This window comes from Biomphalaria glabrata, chromosome 15 (assembly GCF_947242115.1).
Source record: "Biomphalaria glabrata chromosome 15, xgBioGlab47.1, whole genome shotgun sequence".
Taxonomy (NCBI): domain Eukaryota; kingdom Metazoa; phylum Mollusca; class Gastropoda; family Planorbidae; genus Biomphalaria; species Biomphalaria glabrata.
This window is the reverse complement of record NC_074725.1, coordinates 22,938,795-22,965,385: the sequence shown is the minus strand read 5'-3', so window position 1 is coordinate 22,965,385 and position 26,591 is coordinate 22,938,795. Positions and strand designations below refer to the sequence as shown.

Genomic DNA, 26,591 nt, shown 5'->3' with positions numbered 1-26,591 from the left:
AAGCTCCCAAACGAAATATTTATCTATACAGTAGGCACCAGAGTGGATGTGGGCCTATGAGTACATTACATACACACTACACTGTGACTACAGTGGATAATTATAATTTGAAGATCTTTTAAAAGTTACAAACTTCAGAGCTTGGACGATATCCGCCTTTGAATTCGTGGTCAGATAGAAATAACAAGACTACAAAATGGCAGCTGTTATTCACGTGGCAATGGCAATTAAAAAGGAAAAAGTCATTTGTGTACGCATTGAAGAACAAAGGGCGAAAACTCACTAATTATAAACACTAGTATTTGCGTATGATCTGGCGTCATTGCTGTAAAACCTCATTAGTCATATGGTGTATCCCATCATTAGTGACCCCCCCCCCCAGCTTACCATCTCCTTCCTATATACTCCACTCCTCTCTCCCCCCCCCCCCCCCCAAAAAAATTTTTTTTTTTTTTTTAAGTTAAGAGACAAAGCCCCTTGAACACATGTAGATGTGAATAATTGATTCCAAAGCCCTAGTTTTAAAGTAATGAACAAAAAAAATTATGAAATGGGATTGCTTCCCTTAAATTACGGGCACTCCAAGTTTCTTTAAAAGTATTATAGTATCTGTCTGATATCTCATACTGGGACTTTGTTTAAATCTAAAAGACTTCTCTCCCCTTGGTTGGCAAGGAGCAATGAATCAAGTTCTGTGACCTAGAGTCTATCCAAGACCTTTGACCTAAGTAGTGCCACTTGGTGTGAACTATATCATAGGCAGGAGGGTAGGCAACGCGACTGTCAGGTTGCTCCCCATGCTAGCAAGTATCTTGGTAGACTAGTTGGAATAGTTTAGCATGAGACCCCAGGGCCCATTCCTTACGCGTTCCGAAATGACAACAAAAGTTAAGTGTAAAAAAAAAAAAAAGAAAAAAAGCTTACATTAGGCATACTTGTATCAATTAGTTTTGGATCAGTCATGTAACTAAATTTGTAATAGATCTAGACTAACAATGATAAATCTGTGCGGTTAGAAATATTCTTACCAATTGTTTTTGTTTAGCGCAATTTCATGCTTTTAGCTTTCTCAATACACTAAGACCCTATCACTTGTCTGGACCAGTTGGGGGCCATAATAAGGAGGCTGTTACAGGAGGGGGTGGGGGTTTGAAGGGGGGTAGCTGTGTAAATATTACAGTGATCGCTTTTTAAATGCATGATACAAAAATATCAAATTTGAACTACCTGGAGTCTCAAGCCTTCTCAACTTGACACGCTAACCACTACACCAGAGAAGTGCTAATGAAAATATAAGGTTTTACAGTTATCTATTGTTAGTTTCATACTTTCAAAAGATTTTTGGCAGGGTCAGATAACTATCAAATGGCTATTTTCAAAAGTAGATCACAACGAGGTGTCTCTTGTGTATCCGGTGTGCAAAATCCAGTTTTTACCAGAATATAATTTGTTTTATTCGTTGTAGAGTTGTCTTTCGCTATTGCGTCCTTGACATTGTCAATTGCCTCTATTTACTTCAAACTCTCTCCCCAAATCTTCATCTTTCCATTTTCTGACTTTTTTTTTTCTTTAGTTTCCATTGGGCACGCATTTCTGCTGATCCCTTTCTCATCTTTTTCTATACATTGTATTATTGTATTTGATTGTATAATGTATCCTCTAAAATAAAAATGCAAACAAAGATCAGATAACTGTGGTCACTTTTAATATGAACATTCAAGTAGCCTCGCAAGAAATAGACCACACTGTAATAGAAATCGAAGCAATACAATCCAAATGTGCAAACAGATATTCCTGCCCTATTTACTTCCTTCATTGTTGTCGCCCCCTCTCCTATTCTTAACCTCCACACACCCCACCCCGTTTGTTTCCGAGCTCCCCAAATGTTTTGGAGGGGGGGGGGAACATCAAAGCAATTGATCTTTAATGGCCGAAGGTAAGAATACTAGAAGAGGAGGGAAGGGATACCGGGGCATCCAGCTTCCTGCAAGTGTCTAACTTCTCCAGGTGAACTATATCACCTAGTTCTACCTGCTACACAGAGCACGTACGATAGTTATCTAGCTGAGTGGACCTCTTTTTCTTTTTTTCTGTTGTTGCTGTATTACTTACAGCTTTAAAAAAAAAAGCTAATGACCTACAACCTTTTGAAAACCATGTAAAATGGGTAGAAGAAGTTCCTCAAAAAAAAACAAGCCCTCTTCAGTCTTCTGCTCGAGTTCCATCCCTCGGACATTTTCTCTGCTCGCTTTACCGTCGGCGTAGTCTAGCCTCCCACTCGAGTGTAACCTTTGCACCTTGTCAGTCAAACAGCTCTCTTTACTTACATTTACACAGTTCTCTTTACATCTAAACAGTTCTCTATACACCTACACATTTCGCTTTACGTCTTTACAGTTCTCTTTACTTTTACATATTACTGTTTGCATCTTTACAGTTCTCTTTACTTACATTTACACAGTACAAAATTAGTGTATCAAGCTTTAATGGGGACATTGAGAGAGAGACAGAGAGAGAGAGAGAGAGAGACAGAGAGAGAGAGAGAGAGAGAGCGAGTATGTATTTAATAGATATGAAATACGAAAGAGAGGTTGGCGGAATTAACCTCCCCCCCCCTTTTTTTTTAAACTCCTCTAAAATGAGGGAAGGTGTTGTCATGTCCAGGCAATCAACTCACTAATTGATGAGTCAGCAGGAGCACGAGGATGAGCTGGAAACTGCGCCATCAAATGATTTGCTACTAGACTTCTGCTTCGTACCAGCATTTCAAACTGCTTGGACTATGCTCATTGTTCAGTGGAGGATTCAGTAGTACCACGTGGTTTGAGACAATTTCAGCACGGAAAGTATTCAAACTTACATTTTACTAGAACTGGTGTCAAACAAAAATAAATAAATAAAGGAGTGTCGTAGCGCTGAAATACAGTTCCATATACAACTTTATCCCTTAAAGTGCTGAGCTGTTTTACAATGATTGCTTACCAAATGGAATTACAATTCTGTTTAAAGGCTAAACAACCACACGCGTTGGGTTTTAAACACATACACGCAAAACACTCGCCAGTTTGCTCGTTTGCTAACGAAATTAAATAAATGATAAAATGTCTCCACGTGTTTTGTTGAAATACTTCAAGATTTTAAAAAAACAAACGTATAAATAACTCAGAAGTGTCCATAAACAACATTCAATTAAAAGCAATATCTCTAATTACAGATAAACTCTAATAGGCCTATCTATAAATAGAACAAATATAATCGCCCATGGGATGTAACTTATATATTCAGAAGCATGGATATCACAAAGGCATGATGGGAACGGACAAAGAGTCAACTATTAAACCCCGCCCCTCACAGAAAAACAAAACAGTTATACACTTAAAGACGTCCGGCGGAAGTCAACTTTAAATACAAGATATCAAGCAATCTTCTGCCATTGCGGTGATGGAAGCATCCAATATAAGTCAATAACAAAACACGACCACTTAATAGTAATGACAGAGATATAAACAAATCGCGTCGTTAGGTATGGAGTGTACTCTCATAAAGAAAGGGTACAAACTTACCTTTTAGGTCAAGGTCAAGGTGAAATGACGTGATTTAAGATGGAAAGGGCAAAGATTTCTAAGTGACACCATAGAATAATAATTAAAAAAAAACAACTTAAAAAAGTTTTCAAAAGTAGTAGTGAGCATGATACCGTTGAGTAGTTTGTGATGTACATATTGTGGTATATCTTGTGATGTATTGTGAATGTGGGAAGCGGGGTCGATAGGCTAAGTACGCTTCAACTTGGCTTGTCTTGGCTACATAGGAAGGGGCTCGAGGCTCGACACCCGACTCGAGCAGAGTTGCTTTTACTGAGCGCTTAAAGGCAGCACGGGAAACCTTCTCCCAGATACCTCCCCCACCCCAACTGGTTCACAAGTGAGATTGCGCTATAAGCATGAAAGTAGCGCTATATAAAATGAAATCAATAATTATTATGTATGTCTCGAGACTTTAAACTACACCTACTTTCATCTGCATTCTTCTATATCTTCTTAGACCAAGTCATTGATCCCAACAACAACACAATGATTTCGTTTGAAAGAAGTGAGAGAGAAAAAACGAGTAAATAGCTTCAGCTTTCCACTCGTCCAATGCCTCGCTACTTAGATCAATTATACCAATTATGACGCGAGCTGAAACTAATTAGATCTAGTTCACACCTGCCTTAACAGAATCAGTTCACCAAAAAAAAAAATATTTTTTTCACGAGTTTGTCTTTTGGTACAAAATTACGAGGCAAAGAAGAGGGACGAAACTCTTTGAAGGCCATGTGCTACTGGTCTGGTTGCACGGACTATGGTTGAGCATAGTGTAGAGAAACATTCACGAAGGGAAGTTTCAGCTTCAAGAAGATTCCAATGAAGCATGATGGCTAGACAGAGACATGTACGAGACTTTCACCCAAGCTTCTTATCTTATCTTATAAAATACAGACGTACTTCAAAAACGAAGATGATTACGTCCTACGCGTGTCCCTAAGTCAATCTAGTCATGCATTTCAATTAATAACTTAAATTCTGCCAAGTCGTTGGTTTTCCTGGCTGACTCAGGCAACCCATTCCATGCTCTAATAGCACTAGGGAAGAAGGAGTATTTGTACACATTTGTCCTAGAATAAGGAACGAGGAATGTGCTCTTATCTTTGTGTGTCTCTGTGTATTTTACTAGGTTTTGTTTTTGTATTTGAAGAGTATGGCTCAAGCTTCGGCTAAAAAATAGGTCACTCGCTGGCCAAACATTACTGACAATAGTTGAACAAGTTTCATAGAAATAGTTTCTGAGAGGACGGGTAGTATATTTAGGAATAAATAAATAATTTTATATATAATCCAAAAATATTTCAACTAGTTATGTCGCTTATTCAGGTTTCTAGTTTCTACATTAATTTTAGTCGAAAACGTCTGAGGCGTTAGTATGAAGTCCATTCTATAGGAAGATGCCAAAAAAAAAAAAAAAAAAAAACTTGATCGTATAAAATTTAAAGTCACTACCTACACACACACGCACGCACACACACACACTGGCACAGACCCATATCAGATCTTACTAGATCCATCTCTCATTCATAGTATTCAAACCACTTTCACCTTATCCTGTAAGTCAATAACAACCACTCCCTTCCTCTCTCAGGGGCGCTGATTATTAACCACACCAGTGCCCGCCCCAGCTTGGTAGACTTTACCTAATTAAGTTTAGAAAAAAAATGTCACATAACATTATCTCCAGTTGCCTGGGCGTTTCATTCATCTCTCACGTGACCTACATTCGTCAGGGGGTCCCACACGGTGTTGTCTGGTGCCGCTTTTTTTCAATGACACAAACCCTAAGTAGCCGAGGATCTTAGTATTTCAAGGGAGCAACCAAAAGTGACATTACAATTGTTCATAACATCGCATTCAAGCTCTCTAGACAATGACGCCATAACTGGAGGACACCTTGATATACTTTGAGAAATACCGATAGTGAGCAAAGGGGCCCCGGTATATTTATATAAAGGATGATAATCTTGACGCCAGAAAAACGCACCTGCCTTTGCGCCACTTCGCCCCCGTTCTCAAATTCCGCTAGTCACAAACAGTACACCTGTCCTGGAGGGCGCCCCTTAGCTATTTTAAGCCAGCTGGCGCGATTAGTTCTAATAATGTTATCCTCCCCTCTTTCTTTAAAGAAAAACTCACTGCTAACCCACAAGCTTCTTTCTCTCACCCCCAAGCCCTTTCTAAAAGCTCACCGCCAATCGTGCCCCACCCCCCTCACTTGTCCAGATCTCATTAAGTAAGACAGAGACCTGTTGAGGAGAGCTCTTAATGTCAACTGATATCGTCTGCGATGACAATACATGCAGGGAACGTTTTTAAAGATGGGGGAGGAAAAATAAAAGAGGGGGCGGGGGGGGGGAGGAAAATGGAGAGGTCCGCAACGTCTAGATGCACGTGCGTTGGGTCACATCCGGTTACTTACATCCGGCCAAAGGTGAAAGATGTAATCGTCTGGCGAGCAGTGAAGAAGAGTTAATTTAGATACTGTAGCAGGCAGCACGTGCCAGCATGTGGGTCGCGGCGCTGACCACGATGCATTTCCAAGATGCGTTTACATCAGGGTATACATATAAATAGTGCCAAGTTGTTTGGTATAAGGAGTGGTATTGACATTACAATGTAACTCGCACATGTGTGTATGTGAACGTATTCATCTTGACGAGTACGTATAGTCTCATATTGGCTAGGTTTGGTAGATAAGAAGAGACAGAAATTATTAATAAAAGAGTTGACAAAATGTGGTAATGTAAGAATGAATAAAAGGCAGTACTCCATAATTGTATGGGTCCTTACCTGGCTCTATCCTGCCCATTCCAGCAGTCGTCCTCTTTAGATGCTGCGGCAGCGATCCCTTCGTTGTTGCAGATGACGTAGGGAAGCTGAATCCAAAAATCTTTGGCCGCCTTGACCTTATCCTTAATGTCTCTGACCAGGCGGTCAAGGCTGGTGCCGGCTGCTGTAGTGGGCCTGACCCTCGCTTTGGAAGTGTTGCTGGCGGGAAAGTCGAAAGTGTGCTGCTGGGCCTCCGTGTCTCGTCTGGTTCTCACTTTGCTAGGAGTTCCGCATCCGGCGAAGATCTGCAGAAGTATAAAGAAACCAATTTAGAACTGCGACCCATTTAATTAGACAGATGCAGAGCTGATAGTAAAACGGTTTAAAAAGGAATGTGCCTGTCCCAAGAAACGATATAATTTATTACTCTGAAACAAAATGAACACATTAGAGAAGCAGACATTATCACAATGTATGGTCTGAGTGGAAAGATGTGCTAGAGCAGGTCAGGGCCCTTCATGGACCACTGGGATGGATGACTTCTCGCGGAGGGATCTTTTGTGTGCGCAATTTATTGTCGTAAAATGTGCGGCTTCCCAGAGTTAGAAGTTTTGTATGAAACAGAAGATAGGGATAAACATGTGAATACATCAAGAGTTTCTTTCTCTCTCTCTTCCATCTCTCTCTCTCTCTCTCTTTCTCTCTCTCTAACCTTCCTTTCTATATTTCTATACACTCTGTCTTACGCTTTTATTTCTCTCTCTGTCTCCTTGCTTTACCTCTCTTTTAATCTCTATTATTTTCTATTTCAATTTATCTCTATTCTCTCTCTATCTCTCTAGATACTCACTTAAAAGAAAAAAATAAAGGATGCCATTTGTCCTTGTTTCGTATGGTCAGTCCAGAAATGACCAGTCCGAGAAGGACGAGATAAACGACCCAGATAGCCGCTAACTACCAGGGGTGCGGATGACTAAGAAAATTACACGTCGTTAGGTCCTCGCCCCCTCACTTACTCTTTTCTCCTCCCTCCTGACCCCAAAGATTTCACTCACTACGCCCTCTTCCGTTTTTCGCAGAGCCCCCTGTCACAGCCTCGGTGTTGTCCATCTATCAATGACCCCTGCTCTACATTCCAACACTGGGCTGTACAGTAGCCTTTTAGTCTCCGGGAAACACTGACAGGATGATGTATGGCAGTGAAGCGGTGGATCTCACATTTGGAATGCTACAGGGTGCCCTTGGCGTACATTGGCCCATGGCTATTCCACTTCCACACTAAACATTTCTTAGTGTTGATCTCTCGGTAAGACCAAAAGATCATGACAGCAAAGGGAAGTGGGTGGGGACGAAAATATGGCGCCATAATAGTACTTTAATAAATGTCTGGAGTGACGATAACAAAAAGTAAGCAGTCCAAAGGATTAGAAAACAGGCGCCCCACGAGGACACACAGAAGTTAGAGGAGTCACCTTTTTATTCACCAAAATTCATTCAAAATGGACAAAAATGTCCACTTTTATTGGGCAACTCATTCGCAGCGTTTCAGCAAGAACATTTATCAACCCGTTTTTAGCAAGAAACAACTTTTACCATTGGGTTCTATAAATTCAAGTATTGAGAAATGCTGCTATAATAATTTCACTATGTCACCGGTAAGAGTGGTTGGGAGGTTGTTGGCCGCAACTTGCATGTCCAGCTCGCCTGATTGACCAAAGGTCAACATTGATGAAGTGTCAGAATGTCACTCAGTGTCCGTCACGTTTCCTACCGCCCTCTCCCCTCCCTCCATACCCTACCTTTTGATCATCTCGTGGCCAAACCTCGTCTTCCTCCAAGAATGCAAAGGAATCTCGCACTCCTGGGTCACCCTCCCATTAGCTTTAAGCCCTCGACACATTCTCCCACAAAGTCAAGCCAAAAGCAAATGTAAATCTTCTCTCGTACATCGTCTTTCTGTGCAACCAATCAAACACATGCGTTGAATTTCCTTTCTTCTTAAACATGCAAATGTCACTTCCTGTTCCTTCATGCGACCACTTCCGCTCTTTAACCAATGTACGTGTGTAGAAATTAATATAGAAATGTATGTTGTTGTTTCTTATATTTCAATGAGCCTTTATTATACTTGTAATAAAACAGGCCCGGTTTTAAGTAAGTGGTGAATCTTGACAGGATTATTTTGGGAGCCCCAACCCTCTTTGAAGACTTTAATAAAAATGCACTAGATGCAATTAATAAATATGCATAAACTTTTTAGAGATTATAGTATGGTACATTTTTAATTTCATATTTTTCTTCTTTAATAAGCAATTTTTTTAATATATGTTTCTTCACCCAGCACTGGCGTTAACCTGATCCTGTGTAAAGCCAATATTTGTGGAAATTTAATTTGGTTCTACATAGGACTAAATTGCACACGTGTTCTGACTGAGCCCAAATACTCCAGGGTCTGTTCACACCTTCAACAGACTCAGTAGTCCTTTAAGTGTGGGGATTATTTGTTTTCCTTTCTTGTTGAAATATTTGCAGCGAATAGATTTTGTATTTAATGTAGGAAAGAAATGAAGTGTCCGCTTACACGAATATATCTCTAGCTTAGGTCTGATATTTTCTCATTTAGAGACATATTATGGTTTCCACTGTGCTCTCACACCAAATGTAAGCATCTGTAAGCTCGGTATTATTTCATTGATGAGCTACACATCACTATGAGCCACACTTCACTGTGAGCCACACATCATTGACGCACACTTCTTAGAGGCTATTTTCTACTCACATTTCGGCACTACTCAATAAAACAATACAACAGTAAGCTTCCTTTAGTTTAGACAATGTCTGCCGAAAGATGTCAGTCAAAACGCAGGTCTGAATCCTTTCTCGTGGAAAAAAAAATACATAAAAAAAAAGAAAGAAATATGAAGAAGGAAAAAAAATCGTGTGAAAAAAATTTCCGCGAGGAAACATCGAGGCGATTCTAGAATTCAATCGATATAATGGCCCCCTTGTGGAGCTGGCTCCAAATGGACAAAGAACTTTTTTTTCCTAAGACATTTTTTAAAGCTTTTATCCTCGTGGAAAAAAATAAGCCTAGTTACAGTTGACGAGGAAAAGGCGAGGTTATATTTGAAACGGAAATAGTGTAATATTTAGGGAATACGATCTTGACTGGTCATTTGAGTATACAGTAAAACCTTCACTGAGATATGCCTTTAAAAAACAGCGAGAATACGTCCTAAACAAATCGGATTCAAACTCTTGACGTTCTGCCTTGGCTGACGTTCTGCCTTGGCCGACAAGAACTATACCGGTAATAAAATTTAGCCATATCATTATTTGGTGATAGACAGACAGACAGATAGATAGATAGATAGATAGATAGATAGATAGATAGATAGATAGATAGATAGATAGATAGATAGATAGATAGATAGATAGATAGATAGATAGATAGATAGATAGATAGATAGATAGATAGATAGATAGATAGATAGATAGATAGATAGATAGATAGATAGATAGATAGATAGATAGATAGATAGATAGATAGATAGATAGATAGATAGATAGATAGATAGATAGATAGATAGATAGATAGATAGATAGATAGATAGATAGATAGATAGATAGATAGATAGATAGATAGATAGATAGATAGATAGATAGATAGATAGATAGATAGATAGATAGATAGATAGATAGATAGATAGATAGATAGATAGATAGATAGATAGATAGATAGATAGATAGATAGATAGATAGATAGATAGATAGATAGATAGATAGATAGATAGATAGATAGATAGATAGATAGATAGATAGATAGATAGATAGATAGATAGATAGATAGATAGATAGATAGATAGATAGATAGATAGATAGAGACCATGAAACACTTTCCTGCACAATCACCGGAAACAGAGGTGAAACCTTTCAATGTAAAGTTGAGTATACCAGCCCGCCTACACAGCAAGGCCATGTGTTTAACCCTGGCCTTAAAACGTTTTCACCTTGACGCTTGGATCTAAATGTTTATAGGCCATGCTCTCCCCCCATATTCTCCACTATTTCAGCCAACCCGAAAGTTTAACCTTTGAACCGATGATGGGCAACATAAAGTGATCTATAGAGCTCACAGATTGCTCTGGGTGAGCCAAAAAATGTCAACTACCGAGGATGGGGTCGAGGGCTGGCGACAGCGAATTGTGTTGACAAGTGACCTCCAGCTGTCACTCTAGCCTAGACTAGTTGACACGAACTTAGGCAGAGGCTTGGAATGATGAAACTCAACAGTCTAGGGCGGTATCGTCAACAAGTGTATGGTTGTATAGATCTAAGACGAGATCCTTAATAGATCTAGTAGTATAAATAAATGCAGGAAACAGTAAAGTTACTCAGGTAACAGAGATTGTTTCCTTTCTATAGTGAAAAGGTAGAATAAGATCCCCCAGTAAAACCCAGTATTTTAGGCAACGCTGTAATGTTTATGCTCTGGTATTCACATGCATGAGATTAGAACTGATGCACCATTGAAGGCTGCAGCTGTTTCTGACCATGAAACGCCTCTTCCATCTGTTGGTAATCCACCATCCACAAGAAGTGGCCTATGATGTTTTTAGGTGTCAAAACAATAAATACCTTCGTTTTAAAAATTCACAATATCATCTGGTCTTCCAACCAGTAACAAAGTGTAGACTTCTTTAATGTTTTGAGTTCTATTCTCTCTAAGTAAAACATATCCAGTTGTTACAGTTGATGCATTTCTTGAATGATTGACTCAATTCAATGAATCCTTCTTGCTGGGCATCCTATTCAATTAATTCATCTATTAAGAGAATTCTACTAGGATAGATCAAATCAGAACTGAGTCATTGTGTAATGGCATGTAATTGCTTTCATTTTACCACCTGCGCTTAGAATGTAATTTAAGAGATACTCGCTATTTAGAATCGGAAAGATCTAATTACACTGGCTATCCCATGTCCAGTTTCTGGTTCTTTACATTTCCCACCCACCCACTCCAAAAAATGGAGCAATACTTTAACAAAAAAAAAGAAGGGGGGAGATAGTTAAGTAGCTGGCATTCTAGATGACAAAATAATGGGATAGAGGAGGGTGGACTTACTGTTCCAGCGCCCAAAAGCGCCCAAACCACCACGAGGATTTAGACAAATTATAATTGGGGCACAGGGGCTCAACGGGACACAGGGCTCAACGGGGGGGGGGGGCAGTCCCATGTTTACATCTCACACAAAGTCTGCTGACATTTGCAATACTCACAACTCGCTTGTAGCTAGCAACATCCTAGCACTCGGTAGCTGTGAAATTCATAGGATTAGCACATAGCAAAGGATTCCTTTATCATAATGATACATGTAGATACAGGCTGATACAGATTGATAGACCCCTATATCATAATGATACATGTAGATACAGGTTGATAGATCCCTTTATCATAATGATACGTGTAGATACAGGCTGATACAGGTTGATAGATCCCTATATCATAATGATACATGTAGATACAGGCTGATACAGGTTTATAGATCCCTATATCATAATGATACATGTAGATACAGGCTGATACAGGTTAATAGATCCCTATATCATAATGATACATGTAGATACAGGCTGATACAGGTTGATATATCCCTATATCATAATGATACATGTAGATACAGGCTGATACAGGTTGATATATCCCTATATCATAATGATACATGTAGATACAGGCTGATACAGGTTGATAGATCCCTATATCATAGTGATACATGTAGATACAGGCTGATACAGGTTGATAGATCCCTATATCATAATGATACATGTAGATACAGGCTGATACAGATTGGTAGATCCCTTTATCATAATGATACATGTAGATACAGGTTGATAGATCCCTTTATCATAATGATACATGTAGATACAGGCTGATACAGGTTGATTGTTTCCGTGTTCATACATCATCAGTAATTATGTCTCGTGACTGATAGATTATATTGTTGTTTTCTGAGAGTGTTGCAGAGTTGGGGTGGGGACGAAACTAAGACTCATATATAAGACTATGATCATATCTGATGTAGACATGAAGCAAAGTTTTCTAGGAATTAATGATATCTTGAATGTATCTCACAGTTGTTTGCTTGTTTCCTAATGGTTGAATTTCGCCCTCTAAAGTTGCACACCTTGGATCTAAACTTCTTTGTGTTTCAATGGTGCAGCGCGGTGCTAATGCTTTCCTCTGGGTGACGTTAGAAGGAGATGTCGGACAGCTTCAATTCCGGCATCCATTGCTTCAGATAAGTGTTTCCCAAACTTTTTCCTTAATTTCCTTAATCCTACGTTTCCGTGGAACGCAGTTTGGGAAACACTGCTTTAGAAAAATTTCGATTTATTAAAAAGTGGTTTTATTTATTTTGTATTTTGATGCCTATGCTCAACTGAGATACAGATTTAACGCATCAATTACAACTTTTGGCAAACGTTTCTGAAGTACAGATATCACCTCGTCGATTTACGGACATAGAGTTAATTTGTTCTTACTCCTTTATGTCTTGTTATCAGCACGGAATATTTGTACAAAACTTCAACTTGATCCGAGAATAGCAAGTGGGAGAAGAAGTGTAAAAGAATCCACCTAGACAGACAGACAGACAGACAAACAGTTAATATATAAGCTCTGAAAAAAAAGTGTGTGTGTGTGGGGGGGGGGGGGTCCCAACAAACTGTACAACATAATGAACACACACGTTTCAGGTCATAACTCAATAACGGCAGAACGCGTGGCATTGTTTTCTCATGCAATCTATTCATGGCATGACTCAATGAAATGTTAGAGCCATCAAATCCAGAGTTCTTCAGAAGTATGGTTGTTATAGATCACTTAGGCACATTTGAACCGCACCTGAAGGGACAATTTCAAAGAACAACATGGCGAGGGATCTGGCGAGGGTTGATAGTATGGGAAGGGGGTACGAAAAAAATGTTTGGAAAAAAATTATGTGAGATGGGGCGCCTAGAAAAACAATGACAGCTCTTAATGCAAATGTAACTTTGGCGTCATCAGTCCTTATTCGGGTGACTCATCAATTTCTTTTCCAGAGGACTTGCTAGAGAGAGAGAGAGAGAGTGTGAGAGAGAGAGAGGCTGGTGATTTTTTTTTTTTAAATTGATGAGATTTTGAAAATGGAATGGAAAGGTCACGTCTGCTCTGTAAGGTCACTGTGTCAGTGCTGTGTTTGAACTCACAGTCTAGCACGAGGCTTATAGTAAAAGTAAAGTGCACACCTTACTGTTAACGTTTCCATTCATAACCTTTCCCGTATGAGTGTATCAGTACAGGAACTAGATCGCCTCCTCTCTTCAAAAACTAACATCGGAACACGTTAACGAAACAAAACTACGCTGTGATTTAAAAAGTTGAACAAAAAAGAACAAAATAAAACAAAGCTAGAGATGGGCGAAAGTGTGTTTCCTTGAGTGCTGGGTAGTGTGCTGTCCCTTGTGGCGGGTGGGGACATGATCAGAGTTCGGAGGACAAATGGGAGAGATTTGGAGGGGGGGGGACAAATCCGAGGACGATGCAACCGAATTATCTCCACCCTTCGCCCCTCTTTCCATAACAACATCCAAAATGACGCGACCATCACAAATCTATTAGGGGAGTCTCTCTTTCTCCCCCCCCCTCTCTGTCTATGTCTTTGCTTTTACCACCTCCCCGCCACCACAACGGGGGTCTCTGCAGCGCCTGGAGCAAGAGAAGATGGGGAGGATAGTAAAGACTGAAGAGAGAGAGGGAGAGAGAGAGAGAGGGGGGGGGTGAGAGAGAGGAAGAGAGGGGAAGAGGGGGTGAGAGAGAGGAAGAGAGGGGGAAAGAGAGGGAGTAAGAGAGAGAGGGGGTGAGAGAGGAAGAGAGGGAGAGAGAGAGGAAGAGAGAAAAAGAGGAAGAAAGAGAATAAGAGGGGAGAGAGGGGGAGAGAGATGGAGAGAGAAGAACGAGATTGGAGAGGGAGAAAGTAGAAAGAGAGGGTAGAGAGAGGGGGTAGAGAAAGATACTACTACTACTTGAATGTATAGAGAAAGTGTGTATTAACAAACATGCTGTTGTCTCAAAGCGCTGCCACAACAAACATGAGAACTAAAATAACGTGAAAGAAGGGAAAGTGAATAGAGGAAGTGGAAACACTGAAGGAGACAATGCCGGGAAAATGAACAAAGAGAAAGGAGAAAAGAACAGAATAAAGTGATGATAAATAAAATAATAATGAAGAGAAAAAAAATATAAGAGAAATAGACGTGACAAAGGTGTGGGAGATCTACATGTACTGATGTATTCAACGTGTGTGTGACAGACAGAGAGAGAGATGGGGTAGAGATAGAGAGAAAGATTGCGAGAGAGATAAAGATAGAGAGTTCAAGAAAATAAAATTGCGTTAAAAAAAAAGAAAAGACTGAAGGTAAAGAATTGTAACACCGAAAACAAAACTAGTGCCGGATATAGCAAGGAGTTCTCTTCCATAAGGAGGCAGAAGTCAAGGGAAAAAATGTGGGGAGGGTATAAAGGGGGATATTAAAAGAAAACATCATTGTCTTGATTGGAAGAAACAAAAGTGTGCCTCCTGGAGGTAATTAGAGAAGACAGTGGGGTGGGGGGCGCCGCCATCAGAAAGATCGAAGAAACAAAGAATTTATCGTTTGAGTTCGTGTCTGTTGGTCTGCCTGAATGGTTCTCAAACAAAAAAATGTTAATGTCCACTGCAGTCCTCGCTTGTAGGAGGACGAAAATGAGGGGGGGGGGTCGGAGGGAGGGAATACAAGAGTTGAAATTCAACAAAGAAACACGAGGATGCTTAGAGTGACGACATTGAGACAAGAAAGATATTTCCAGAGCTCGATAAAAGCATTGAGCCGTAATGCAAAAGTAGGTATACAGCTAAACTGAACAGTAGAGGATTTCAACTTCAATAGAACGAGGTGTCTAGCGAGGGCTGTCCTTGTAGCCTAGATCCAAAGTACGAGCTGAAAGATACAATTACTTATGTTCACGTTTATTTATTTGCTTATTGAAGCTCTCTACAGAAATCATAAAAAAGGGCGCATCAAATGAATATGTACCGGTATTAAAAATGGGTCGCCTTTATTAGAAATGAGATTAGAGATTTAATGTTCATACTAAAGTTTATTTACAGTCATTTACTCTATGTTAACGGACTTCATTTGATCACTCAAAGCCAAAATAATTTAAAGAAACATATTCCATGTAAAACACGTGTGCTTTAATAAAACTTCCGTATTCTGAATACCGGATACACCCAAAAGTTACCCTTTCAGACTTTGCAAAGGATGTAACGGTCATCTGTTTCTGTGGCCCACGGTTAACGAGAGTGTCATGAGGCCAGCACAACGACTAACAGCCTTTACTTTTCCCCAACTAATGGCAGATACCCAGGTTTCGAGCCCGGGACCCACAGCGTTGTACCCTTAAGTCACAGCACCTCATCAAAAAAAAAAAAAAGTCTGCAAAAATAGTTCTAAACCATTTAAACACAATTTTACACATAGTTAAATTTTGAAAGGCTGCAAAGTTAAACCTCAACACGAGCTCAGGCTAAACCCCAAACCAACCCTACAAATTCAGATTGTCAAGCAGTGGGATTCGTATGAGCCACGTGTCAACGAGAGAAGGGGAGGGGAATATGCACGTGAACCCCCCCCCCCTCTCTCGTATTCTTAACAGTATCGTTTCCAAAATACACAGCGAGCTGGCATGTTGGAGACTCACTGTCGAGGGCTGTGGGTTTATGAGCGTGCTGACACGTCACACAACGTGTCAAGGTTGCATTTTGGGGGGTGGGAGGTCGTGCACACGAGAAAATGAAGGCAAGTTAATATTTCAAGTGAATTTGGGGTGGGGGAAGAATGGATAGAAAGGGAGGTAATTGCATTCTGATAGCTACATTATCTACAGAGGCAAAGAGGTAATTATAACGGCTCGACCAAGGAAATAATAACTACCATAACTACCAGACGATCTACAGCACCACGTGACAAAACCGATACAATGAATCTTCTCACCTTGTTGGACAACGCCTGGCCGTTCTCCTGGAAATTCATGATAGCCTCCGAGATCTTCACATTCATTGGGTCCACAACAGTCTCGATGTTAAATGGTCCCTCCAGGCGCGTGGCCACTTGGTACAGGGCATCTGTGAACAAAACCAATGTATCTTGTTATTACCCAGTCACCTTGTCTGAAACCTATTCACGCCGCTAAGGGATTTCACGACTAGGGTGAACACTTCCATTCTGGCTGACAGCAAGGGTGATAATGAAAATAAATTGCGACATGAGATAGATCGCATCCATAAAGGTCTAAATTTCAAATTAATTTATTATATAAATATTATATATTATATAGATGATAGATAATTAGACAGACTGACAGACAGATACTCAGACAGACAGACAGACAGATAGATAGATAGATAGATAGATAGATAGATAGATAGATAGATAGATAGATAGATAGATAGATAGATAGATAGATAGATAGATAGATAGATAGATAGATAGACTGACAGACAGACACTCAGACAGACAGACACAGACAGACAGATAGATATATATATATATATATATATATAGATAGACAGACAGACAGACAGACAGACAGATAGATAGATAGATGGATAGACAGACAGACAGACAGACAGACAGACAGACAGACAGACAGACAAACAGACAGATAGATAGATAGATAGATAGATAGATAGATAGATAGATAGATAGATAGATAGATAGATAGATAGATAGATAGATAGATAGATAGACAGACAGACAGACAGACAGATAGACAGATAGACAGACAGATAGATAGATAGATAGATAGATAGATAGATAGATAGATAGATAGATAGATAGATAGATAGATAGATAGATAGATACATCTGGAGTACATCTAAACTTACTGGGTGGCAGATCTCTATTAGGGGGGGGGGGGGGGTCATTAACAAGTCGTCGTTCAACATTTAACAGACTATGAAACAACTGGGGGGGGGGGGGAAAGAAGCAGACACATCAATGAATATTTTCTACAACTAAACAAAATATTAAATGTTCATTGGGAGACGGATTAGTTTCAATTGCGTTCATTGATACCTACAGCGAAGTTTGAAGTGTAATGTTCAATAACAGACCAGTTTGTTCCCTCCCAAATCAGACATGATACGTGGTAGGTCCTACATTTCCAATACATTCGTAATATTGTTCTTGCCAACTTCCTTGCCAACTTCCACAGTTTTTATCTCCCTTCTAAAACCGTACAATCAACAATTGTTCAGTAGGCAGAAATCATAATGAATGCTAATCTATTTGCTTCAAACCAAGCACCCTCCAGCAGTCCTCGTGAAACAACCCCAAACATTGTTACGAGGACAACACGAGTCCTTTTTCCCCCCTCTCCACCCCTCTCTTGTAATCTTTCATTGTTTTGCTTTGCTCTCCCTCTCTCTCTCTCCTCTCTCTTCGCTTCCTCTCTTCCATCTAGTTTCCTAGTCACTCTGCGCAATGTGACCTTGGCTCCTCCGTCTCTAAACTGCAGTTTAAGTTCGCTACTCAGCTACTTCACCCTCTCCCCGCGAACTCTACTCACAGTAAAACAGACAGAAACCAAAGCACGTGCCACATACGTCATGACTTAATTACTCAACTTATTGCCCAGACTTAGCGCTGATGGAGCCGGTTGAAAAAAAAGAAAGGCAACAGGGTGTAGATCACCACGTAACCGAGCCCCATCCACCAACAAACAAAAAAAAAGTTTCTGGCCATTTTATCATATCGCAAGTCCCCCTCCCATAATGCATCTACGTCCTCCCCCAAAAAAATGTTTTATTGGGCCTGTCTGTCTAAGTGCAATTAACATACCGAAAAAAAACAACATGGAAGCGCATCTAGGAGGAACAGACGAGGGCGATAAATCTTGCTTCCGTCGAACGAGCTGGTGTTAGAATGTAGACGAGCCTTGGCCTGCTCGTCAAGCGAGTGCTTGAACTGAGAGCCATGCCGCTGTTGAGGAGTTCAGTTAGAAACGATCAGGAAAACCTACCAGGCAACTCATGATATCTACATATAGGAACACTACATCACGTGAGCATACATGATGACGTCAATAGAACTGACACGGCAGCTTTACGTCACTAATAAGTGGGGTCCAGAAAGGTACAGTTTGTGTGTTGTGAGGGGTGAGGAGACTCAATTTTCATTTTTTCACTGCTAAGATAGAACAACACGGGATCAGAAGATAATCGAAACCCACTGCAAGAGATGCACACGCAGAGACTCAAGCCAGTGATTGATGTGATCCACTTTCTCACGCTAGTAATCTAGTACCCATTTCAGAACTTGCGATCAACAGGGCAGAGGGTCATCTTTTACTGTGGCGCATGGTTATCGATGATTTCAGGTGGCTAGCACTAGTCTTTATTTCCCCAACCAATGTCAAGAACCCATTTAAAGGTTCGGGTGGACTCAGAGCCTTCATAAGATCCCGAAATTAAAGATCCCTGTCTCTATCGAGATTCGAGCCCAAGACTCCTAGGTTCGGAAGCCAAGCACTTTCTCAGAGGCCACCTTCTTTCTTGGTTCTCAGTTGGTTGTAAATCTACTTTTATTAAGGAAAGGTCATTAAAATCTGAGAAATTCAAATGACTTCAACTGATTGGAGGCTGAGAACTTGACGAAAAGAAAGAAAGAGAAACTAGAAATGTAAAACAAAAAATGTAAGTATACGAAAAAAAAAAGTATCAAACAGCTGTCCAAGATAAAGGTAAAAATAGCTGGTCAAAAGAATGGAGTGAATAGATAAATAGCAACAGCGTAGAGACATATTTATCTCTCATAAACAAGAACAAAACAGATTATGTAGTGGAGGGGAGGTGGGGAACAGGTAAGGGGACATAAATCTATGACAAGAAGCCAATGAGCTCACGAGAATAACCCGAGTGCATTCTCCCTGACCTTGACTCGCTGCCAGATGGTCACACCTGCCTAGGCTCTGACAATGGCCGGCTGTGTCTGTCGTCAGTTTTGTAACGGCTCCTGGGGAACCAGAATTATAATTGGCTCCAGGCTGACTACTAAATCAGAGTTCTGGCGCGAGAAAATATAGTGCGCTCAGACCTTGTGATATTAATGCACCGAGAAAGAACTACTTTCTCAAAAGAGCATATATACAAGATTCCGCGCGAATTTGTCCACACGCTTTTATTACTGTGTCTTCTACTCTTTGTTTTATCAGACCTAGACTGTAGACTGGTGAATAGCTTTAATATCTTGCTCGAAATGAAACTCTCTAAAGAGAACCTGTTACAGCCATAAGCCATATGGTTAGATCAAAATGAGAAAACAGTTCTCATTTAGTTCAATGCTTCGAAGTTTCATCGAATCTGCTCCACACTTTTGTTGCGTGTCATAAAAATGGTGTCAGAAATGGTGGTCTGCAGAGCCGTTAATAACTGTGTCCAGAATTGAGTTCACTTTATCAAGGTCACCGCGATTACGTTTTGGTTATAAACGTTAAGCGGCTACCTGAGTTATGTCATCGCATCCACATGACAGCGACGTCCAACGAAGATGTGACCTCAGGCGCGTGACATTAAATACGTGTTTATGGACTGCAATATGATACTTATCTGTATATTTTCATGTTCATAATAACTGAATGTTAAAGCTCAAACTAAGATTTGTCTTTATTTTTTTTTTCTTTTATTTTTGAATGTTCGGAATAGAATTCATGCCTGCACAATATTTTAAATATGTTTCAGTTCAAGAATGGATGGGGTATACATTTATATAGGTCGGTAACTTAAAATAAGAGCATGTATTGTGGTATGTAAGGGATTGTCTTTGGATTACTGTGTATGAAATAGTTTTCAAGAACATAAGTAGATCTAACTGTCCAATCAACTAATACTGTTGCAATGTATGCCCAATCAAAGGGCACTGCTACATGTGTATGCCCAATCAAACAGTTTTGCCCCGATGTATATAACGTCAAAAGAATGCGTCATGTGTATGCCCAGTCAAATAATGCTGCTACTTGTTTATGTCCAGTCAAATAATGCTGCTACTTGTTTATGTCCAGTCAAATAATGCTGCTACTTGTTTATGTCCAGTCAAATAATGCTGCTACTTGTTTATGTCCAGTCAAATAATGCTGCTACTTGTTTATGTCCAGTCAAATAATGCTGCTACTTGTTTATGTCCAGTCAAATAATGCTGCTACTTGTTTATGTCCAGTCAAATAATGCTGCTACTTGTTTATGTCCAGTCAAATAATGCTGCTACTTGTCAATGTCCAGTCAAATAATGCTGCTACTTGTTTATGTCCAGTCAAATGGGCGATTTTATAACGGTCAGTATGCGAAAAGACATACTAAAGTTTGAAAACGTTTGAATTCGCCTTTCCCCCCTCCCCCTTTAAATCCCCCCCCCTTTCTCAATGTTCTATTCCCATCCTTTTACTATAGCTGCTCAACAGATTAAAGCAAGGGCAGTAAGTGCAGTGAACGGCCAGCGAATATAATTCTGACTAATGAGACACTCTGTCATTACTTGTCCTTACTTGTCCGAGGGGCAGCAAGCGAGTTATAAGCAAATTACCGAGACCAAAAAAAAAAGCGACAAATGAGGTCAAGACGTAACATAGGTCCTCGCCTCGCGCTATGCATACACGACCCTATACCCCCTGAAGCATGATTTACAAGAAAAAAGTAGATGTATACAAAAAGTACAGTATGAGCTAGTTGAATGTCACAGCGGTACCTTCTCAGATCCAACTTCTTGAGAACCCTAATGATGCTCTCCCGATTTTTATGAGCAACAACCAAACTTAAAAGGGAAAGGGGGGGGGGGGCGGGGGCGGTCGTAACTAGATCTATAGGAATTTTTTTTTTTAAAGGAAGAAGTCAGTTTATGTAAAAAAAAAAATAGAGGGGGGGGGGAAGGAATAGGGGAGACTAAAGAGAGGGAAATTGAGGGAGAACGCCGAAGTTAAGGCGCACATATTCATGTTTCTGGAGGGGGAGCGTTGGTGAATGAAGATAAGCCGCGGTGTTGAACATGAACTAGACCACTAGACCAAACTATTTCTAACAACCGATAGTTAATGTGTCCGGGGGGGGGGGGGGAGGCGCTGCTAGTTTATGAGGGAGGTCTCGTTATCTTCTACTCGACAGTTTCCTCCATAAGTGAAATATTTGACCTACGAGCGAACACCATAATAGTTCATTCTTTCAGGGACAAACAAGAAAGGCACACAAAAATAAATGGACCGAAGCTTTAGCGAGGGGTAAAAAGTCAAATGATTTCCACCAAACAAGTGACTGATACACCATAGTAACAAGACAGTGACAACGAGGACACATATTTCGAGGAAGTCGTGTGACACGGTAAGGGTCAAACAGTCACCAGATTGTACGAATACGACTTGAACATAAAGAATCAAACCACATTAATGAATGAGAAAATGTTTGTAATAATATATCTTTTATATGCATGTATGTAAATACCTAAAACTAATAAATAGACTTTGAGGTGAACATTTTTTTTTTCAGGATTCTACAACTTGAGAATGTATAGACACTAATCAGTAGACTCTATTCTTCTTGGACAAACATGAAAGGCAAAAAAAAAAAAAAATGGACAGAAGCTTTAGCGAGAGGTTAAAAGTCAAATGATTCTCACCAAACAAGTGACTTATACACCATAGTAACAAGACAGTGACAACGAGGACACATTTTTTCCCAAAGAAAATGTTTTCAGTATAATCATTAGAAGTGAATTAGATTTTCGTTCATCTAATGTAGTCAATAGTTGATTGATTTTCGCAAAGACTGCAGGATTCATGACCTGGTCATTTCATCTTTCAGCTGGTAGGTAGAGAGTACAAGTAGTTGACTATGTGCATGGGTTCTACACCTGCTACAACATCGTGACAGACACCTCAGTGTCCTCCATTAAGTCAGCAGACGAACTGGCCTGCATCGACTTTGAATGACTCACCGCAGGAACCTGCTAGCGTCAGTCCCATAAAAGAAACAGTTTTGGGTTTTAACCTAGCAATGTACAGTTTAAAGTGAGCAATTTTTAATATTTAATATTTAAATGGAGCAATTTTAAGTAAAGTAAGCAATTTAATTCTCAGCCATTGAAAATGTATTGTGACAGTGTATATATGGATTGATATTTGTCACACATATTTTAAATGAGGTAATGACCTATTGTTGTTGTGTTGTTGTTGTATTTGACATTAAACTAAAATGATGATGTCACCATGATGTCACTTCCATTTTCAGCATGGACATTAGGATTAGTCATAGTTGAAGGTAACGCAATGCGCCAGCTGTTTCTACTAATTCTACACCGATGCAGACAAGACTAACTAAAACTATTACAGACATGACCAACTCAAGACTGCACACGGTGGCCTATAGGACGACTAAAGGAGAATGAACTAGACTCCAAGTGTATTTGTATTAGTTTAACCCTTGCATTAGACCTTTCTTTCTCGTGTTCTATCTACACACACACACACACGCACACACACAATTCCAACATTCCTGGTTGCAGAGGTAAAGAGTCAGTCATGACTAAATTATTATATGCAGAGTCGTAACACTCATGGAGTACCCAAGTTTAGAATTGTGGTTTTTCATCTACTCCTAACCTTTGTCCCCCCCCTCTCTTTTTTTCCGGATCACTTTTAAAATGCGTTCCTTTCAGAGATACCAACCTCTTCCTTTTTTAAAATAGTCCAAAGCAGACACAAATATATATATATAAGCGCTGTTAAGCGAAGCAATTCCTTCAAAACATTAGGGACGTTTTCAAATTTTGTCCAAGAACTCACAAGAGATCAATGGACGTGTAGAGAGTCAGCGTGCAGTTGTCACTGGCAAGCTTCCAGTATTTCCGAAATCAGGATTCGCATTGTAAACATGCATATGTATGAAACATATAGGAAACATCAAATCTCTTTTGGGTGGATCAAATGACGTCCGTTGACGTGATTTGTGCCCCCCCCCCAGCTGCCATAAGCACACGAGACTTGTCCCAGGGTCATTTTGCAATATTTTACAATAAACATGAGTATAAGTTCTAAAAGACATTTAAACACCGGCCTCATGCTGATTATATCAATTACAATTTAGAAGTTTCTAGATGTTTGACCTATCTTGGTTCAAAATAATCTGACAAAGTGATATTGGAATTCTAAGAAATTCAAGTACTTGTCGTTAGCATGAATTAATCTGGCATGGTACTGACTAATTACTGGCATGGTACTGACTAATTACTGGCAAGGTACTGACTAATTACTGGCAAATAACTAATTACTGGCAAGGTACTGACTAATTACTGGCAAATAACTGACTAATTACTGGCAAGGTACTGACTAATTACTGGCATGGTACTGACTAATTACTTCCAGTATTTTGATTCACAATTTTTTATTCAGGTAATGACAAACAAACAAACAAAAAAAAAACTGCCAATGGTTGGCCTCTTTCAGTAGCAGAAGACTACCTCGTAGAACACGTGACTATTGAGTCCCTATTCTGGAGAGACATTCCCGTCCACATACAACGCAGGTCAAGGTGACACTTGGTGGTAGTAGAACCAAACATTTCTCGATTGGTTTAGTTTTTAACTTCCAGAGCTAATGTCAATTGTTTTTTTTTTTTCTTTGTCACTATCTCTCTCCACATCCATGTCCACTGTTTTAATGTCCGGTTGGATTACATCCCCCATCCTGAGGAGAGGGTAAGGACGACAAGTTTGTTTTGTTTTTTTTTATGCCCATCGCGAGTTGCCCATAGAGAATGACTTTAGGATTACGATCATCCTCCGTCAGGCGGACAGCCGCGGACTTGGCCAAGCCAGCGAGGGCGGCGTTGTCTGTGGATAGTAAGAATGCCGGGAAGACCTTACGAGCGAGTATCTCAGTGTTACACTTTCTTGACATTTTCAGGATTCTTCGGAAGCAGCAAAATAATATGAACTGAATATTCACAAGAACACAAACTAATTACCAATCCAATAATGATCATATTATATGAGTACAAACTATTACCAAATATTTTGTATGACAGACTAGCATTAGATCATTTGTAATCCTGTATTTATTTAATTCCTCGTTGCTTCAGCAACAGACACTGAACACTCGTGCTTTCATTCCACAAAAAATCACTGCCTTACCTACACAAAAAGCAAAAACAATCATACGCAAATACCCGAGGGGAGGTAACACACACACAAACGTGTTTCGAAACAAAAAAATGTCTACTCCAAGGGCGGGAATCGACAATTTATTCCACTCACTGCTCCCACTACTTGTGCTGCAATATGACAGAAAGAGAGAAATAACAGAAGCGCGAGGCATGTAGCGAGGGTAAAGTTGAGACGAAAAAAAAGAGAGCTGAAATTCTAGCAGCAATGTTTTCCTTTTTTTTTTTTTTTTTACATGTAAACGTTTAACACCGTGAAAAACGAAAACATTTTTGTAGGTGAACAAAAAATGATGCTACGGAATTCCATTGCAGAAGTAGGGGAGAAAAAAGCATCTATCTTTCTTCGAAACAATGTTGGCATATTTAGTTATAGTACAGTCTGTGGATCTAGTCTATACTAGCGAATGTTGTGTATTTAGTTGAGGAGTGGAGGAGGAGCCCATGTCTACATTTAAGAAACAAGCCAACAGTTGGAGGAGCCCATGTCTACATTTGGAGAGCGCTAAGTTCAAATCCACTATTGAACTCATTAATTTTGATTCATCAATTAAAGCAATGGATGTCTTTCAGAAGAAGAATGGGCGTGTGCGTTAAGCAGTTCCCACAATTCCTATCTTATAATTATCACTTAGACTTTACTCGTGGGTAATTACGTCTGCTAATTTGACAGAAATACATTGCTCAATTACCAAGAGAAAAACTTCAAGGACACATAGTTTTGTTAAGCTATGAAAAAAAAAATGGTGGAATAAGAATGAATGTCAAAACTTAGGAATATCAGGAGTATTACTCTTTTCTACTGAAACCTGAACGGGATAGGTTTCGCGGGACACTAACACTAACTAAAGCTAGATCAGAACCAAGACTTTCGGTTTGGCACTAAGCGCTCTACCACCCAAGCCAATGATGACGGGATTCTAGAAAAAGGAAAATGCTTTGATCGTTTTTTTTTTTTTTTTTGTCTGCAATTTAAACCAGAAAAATAGTGCACGAAACATGTACAGAAACTAGAAGGGGAAAAACTGGAAGAGGCAGTGCTCAGTGATAAACTCTATTGTACACAATCTGCACAGAAGGTCATTCTTTTCAAGGACCCGTGCCCTCGCTTTGCGCTCCCTCTCTATACACGTGATAAGACGGGGCAATGTTTCAATGAGGGAAGTGTGATGCGTCTTACAGCAAGGGGAGCTCACCCTGGTGAAGCTTACATGTCCACGGCATAGATAAGATGATAAAACAAATAAAAACCAAACAAAATAAAATAAAGACACACACACACACACACAATGCACATCTTGGCCAGGCATTAACCCAGCATTTAAAAGAAAAATGCGCGGAAAAGGGGGGGGTGGGGTGGGGGGAAGAAGGCAGGACGTTGTTACCCAGCTGGTGGTTTTGAACAAGTTCAACTCTCAGCACCGTGCAGACATGCTTAGACTAAACAGCAACAAGACAAGGCGTAGATCTAAGTGTGCATTTCTTAGACTACCAAATAGAACGCTCCGAAACTCAATAAGACGAGGGGGGAAAAAAAGATAGGGAAAAGAGCACGAGGCCATGTCGTGTTTTGAATGTTTAAAAGAAGGCCCATTAAGTGATGAGACGCACACGAAGGATTTCAATACGAATGAATGGGAAGTTCTAATACAGAACTATTAAACCCATGAATTTTAATGTATGAAGCTGGTTCCCTTACTTTCTAGCGAGCAAATTATTCAGGACACGAGAAATTTGATTTGGCTAAAATCTAGATCCTATGCCTACGTATAGATTAAGATCTTGTCTAGATCTATACGTATACATAGGATCTAGATCTAGACACAGATTTATATGTGGACAAAGAAAATCTAGATCTCCACGTCGACAATTTTTTTTTTTTTTGATTCGCTAATGGGTCTGTGAAAATCTTGAAGAAGTGAATAATTAACATTGTGTAGACACATCGGCACAG

At 39.9% G+C, this 26,591-nt stretch overlaps 1 protein-coding gene across 1 annotated transcript in view; it reads right to left on the bottom strand.

Moving 5' to 3' along the window:
• LOC106066482 (glypican-6-like) overlaps positions 1-26,591 on the bottom strand; it is a 120,027-nt gene that overhangs the window by 9,080 nt on the left and 84,356 nt on the right. Inside the window, exons 5-6 of the mRNA XM_013225519.2 lie at positions 16,431-16,561; positions 6,381-6,664 (exon numbers count right to left, since the gene is read on the bottom strand). Coding sequence (XP_013080973.1) covers positions 6,381-6,664; positions 16,431-16,561 — 415 coding nt within the window. The remainder of the gene's footprint in view (positions 1-6,380; positions 6,665-16,430; positions 16,562-26,591) is intronic.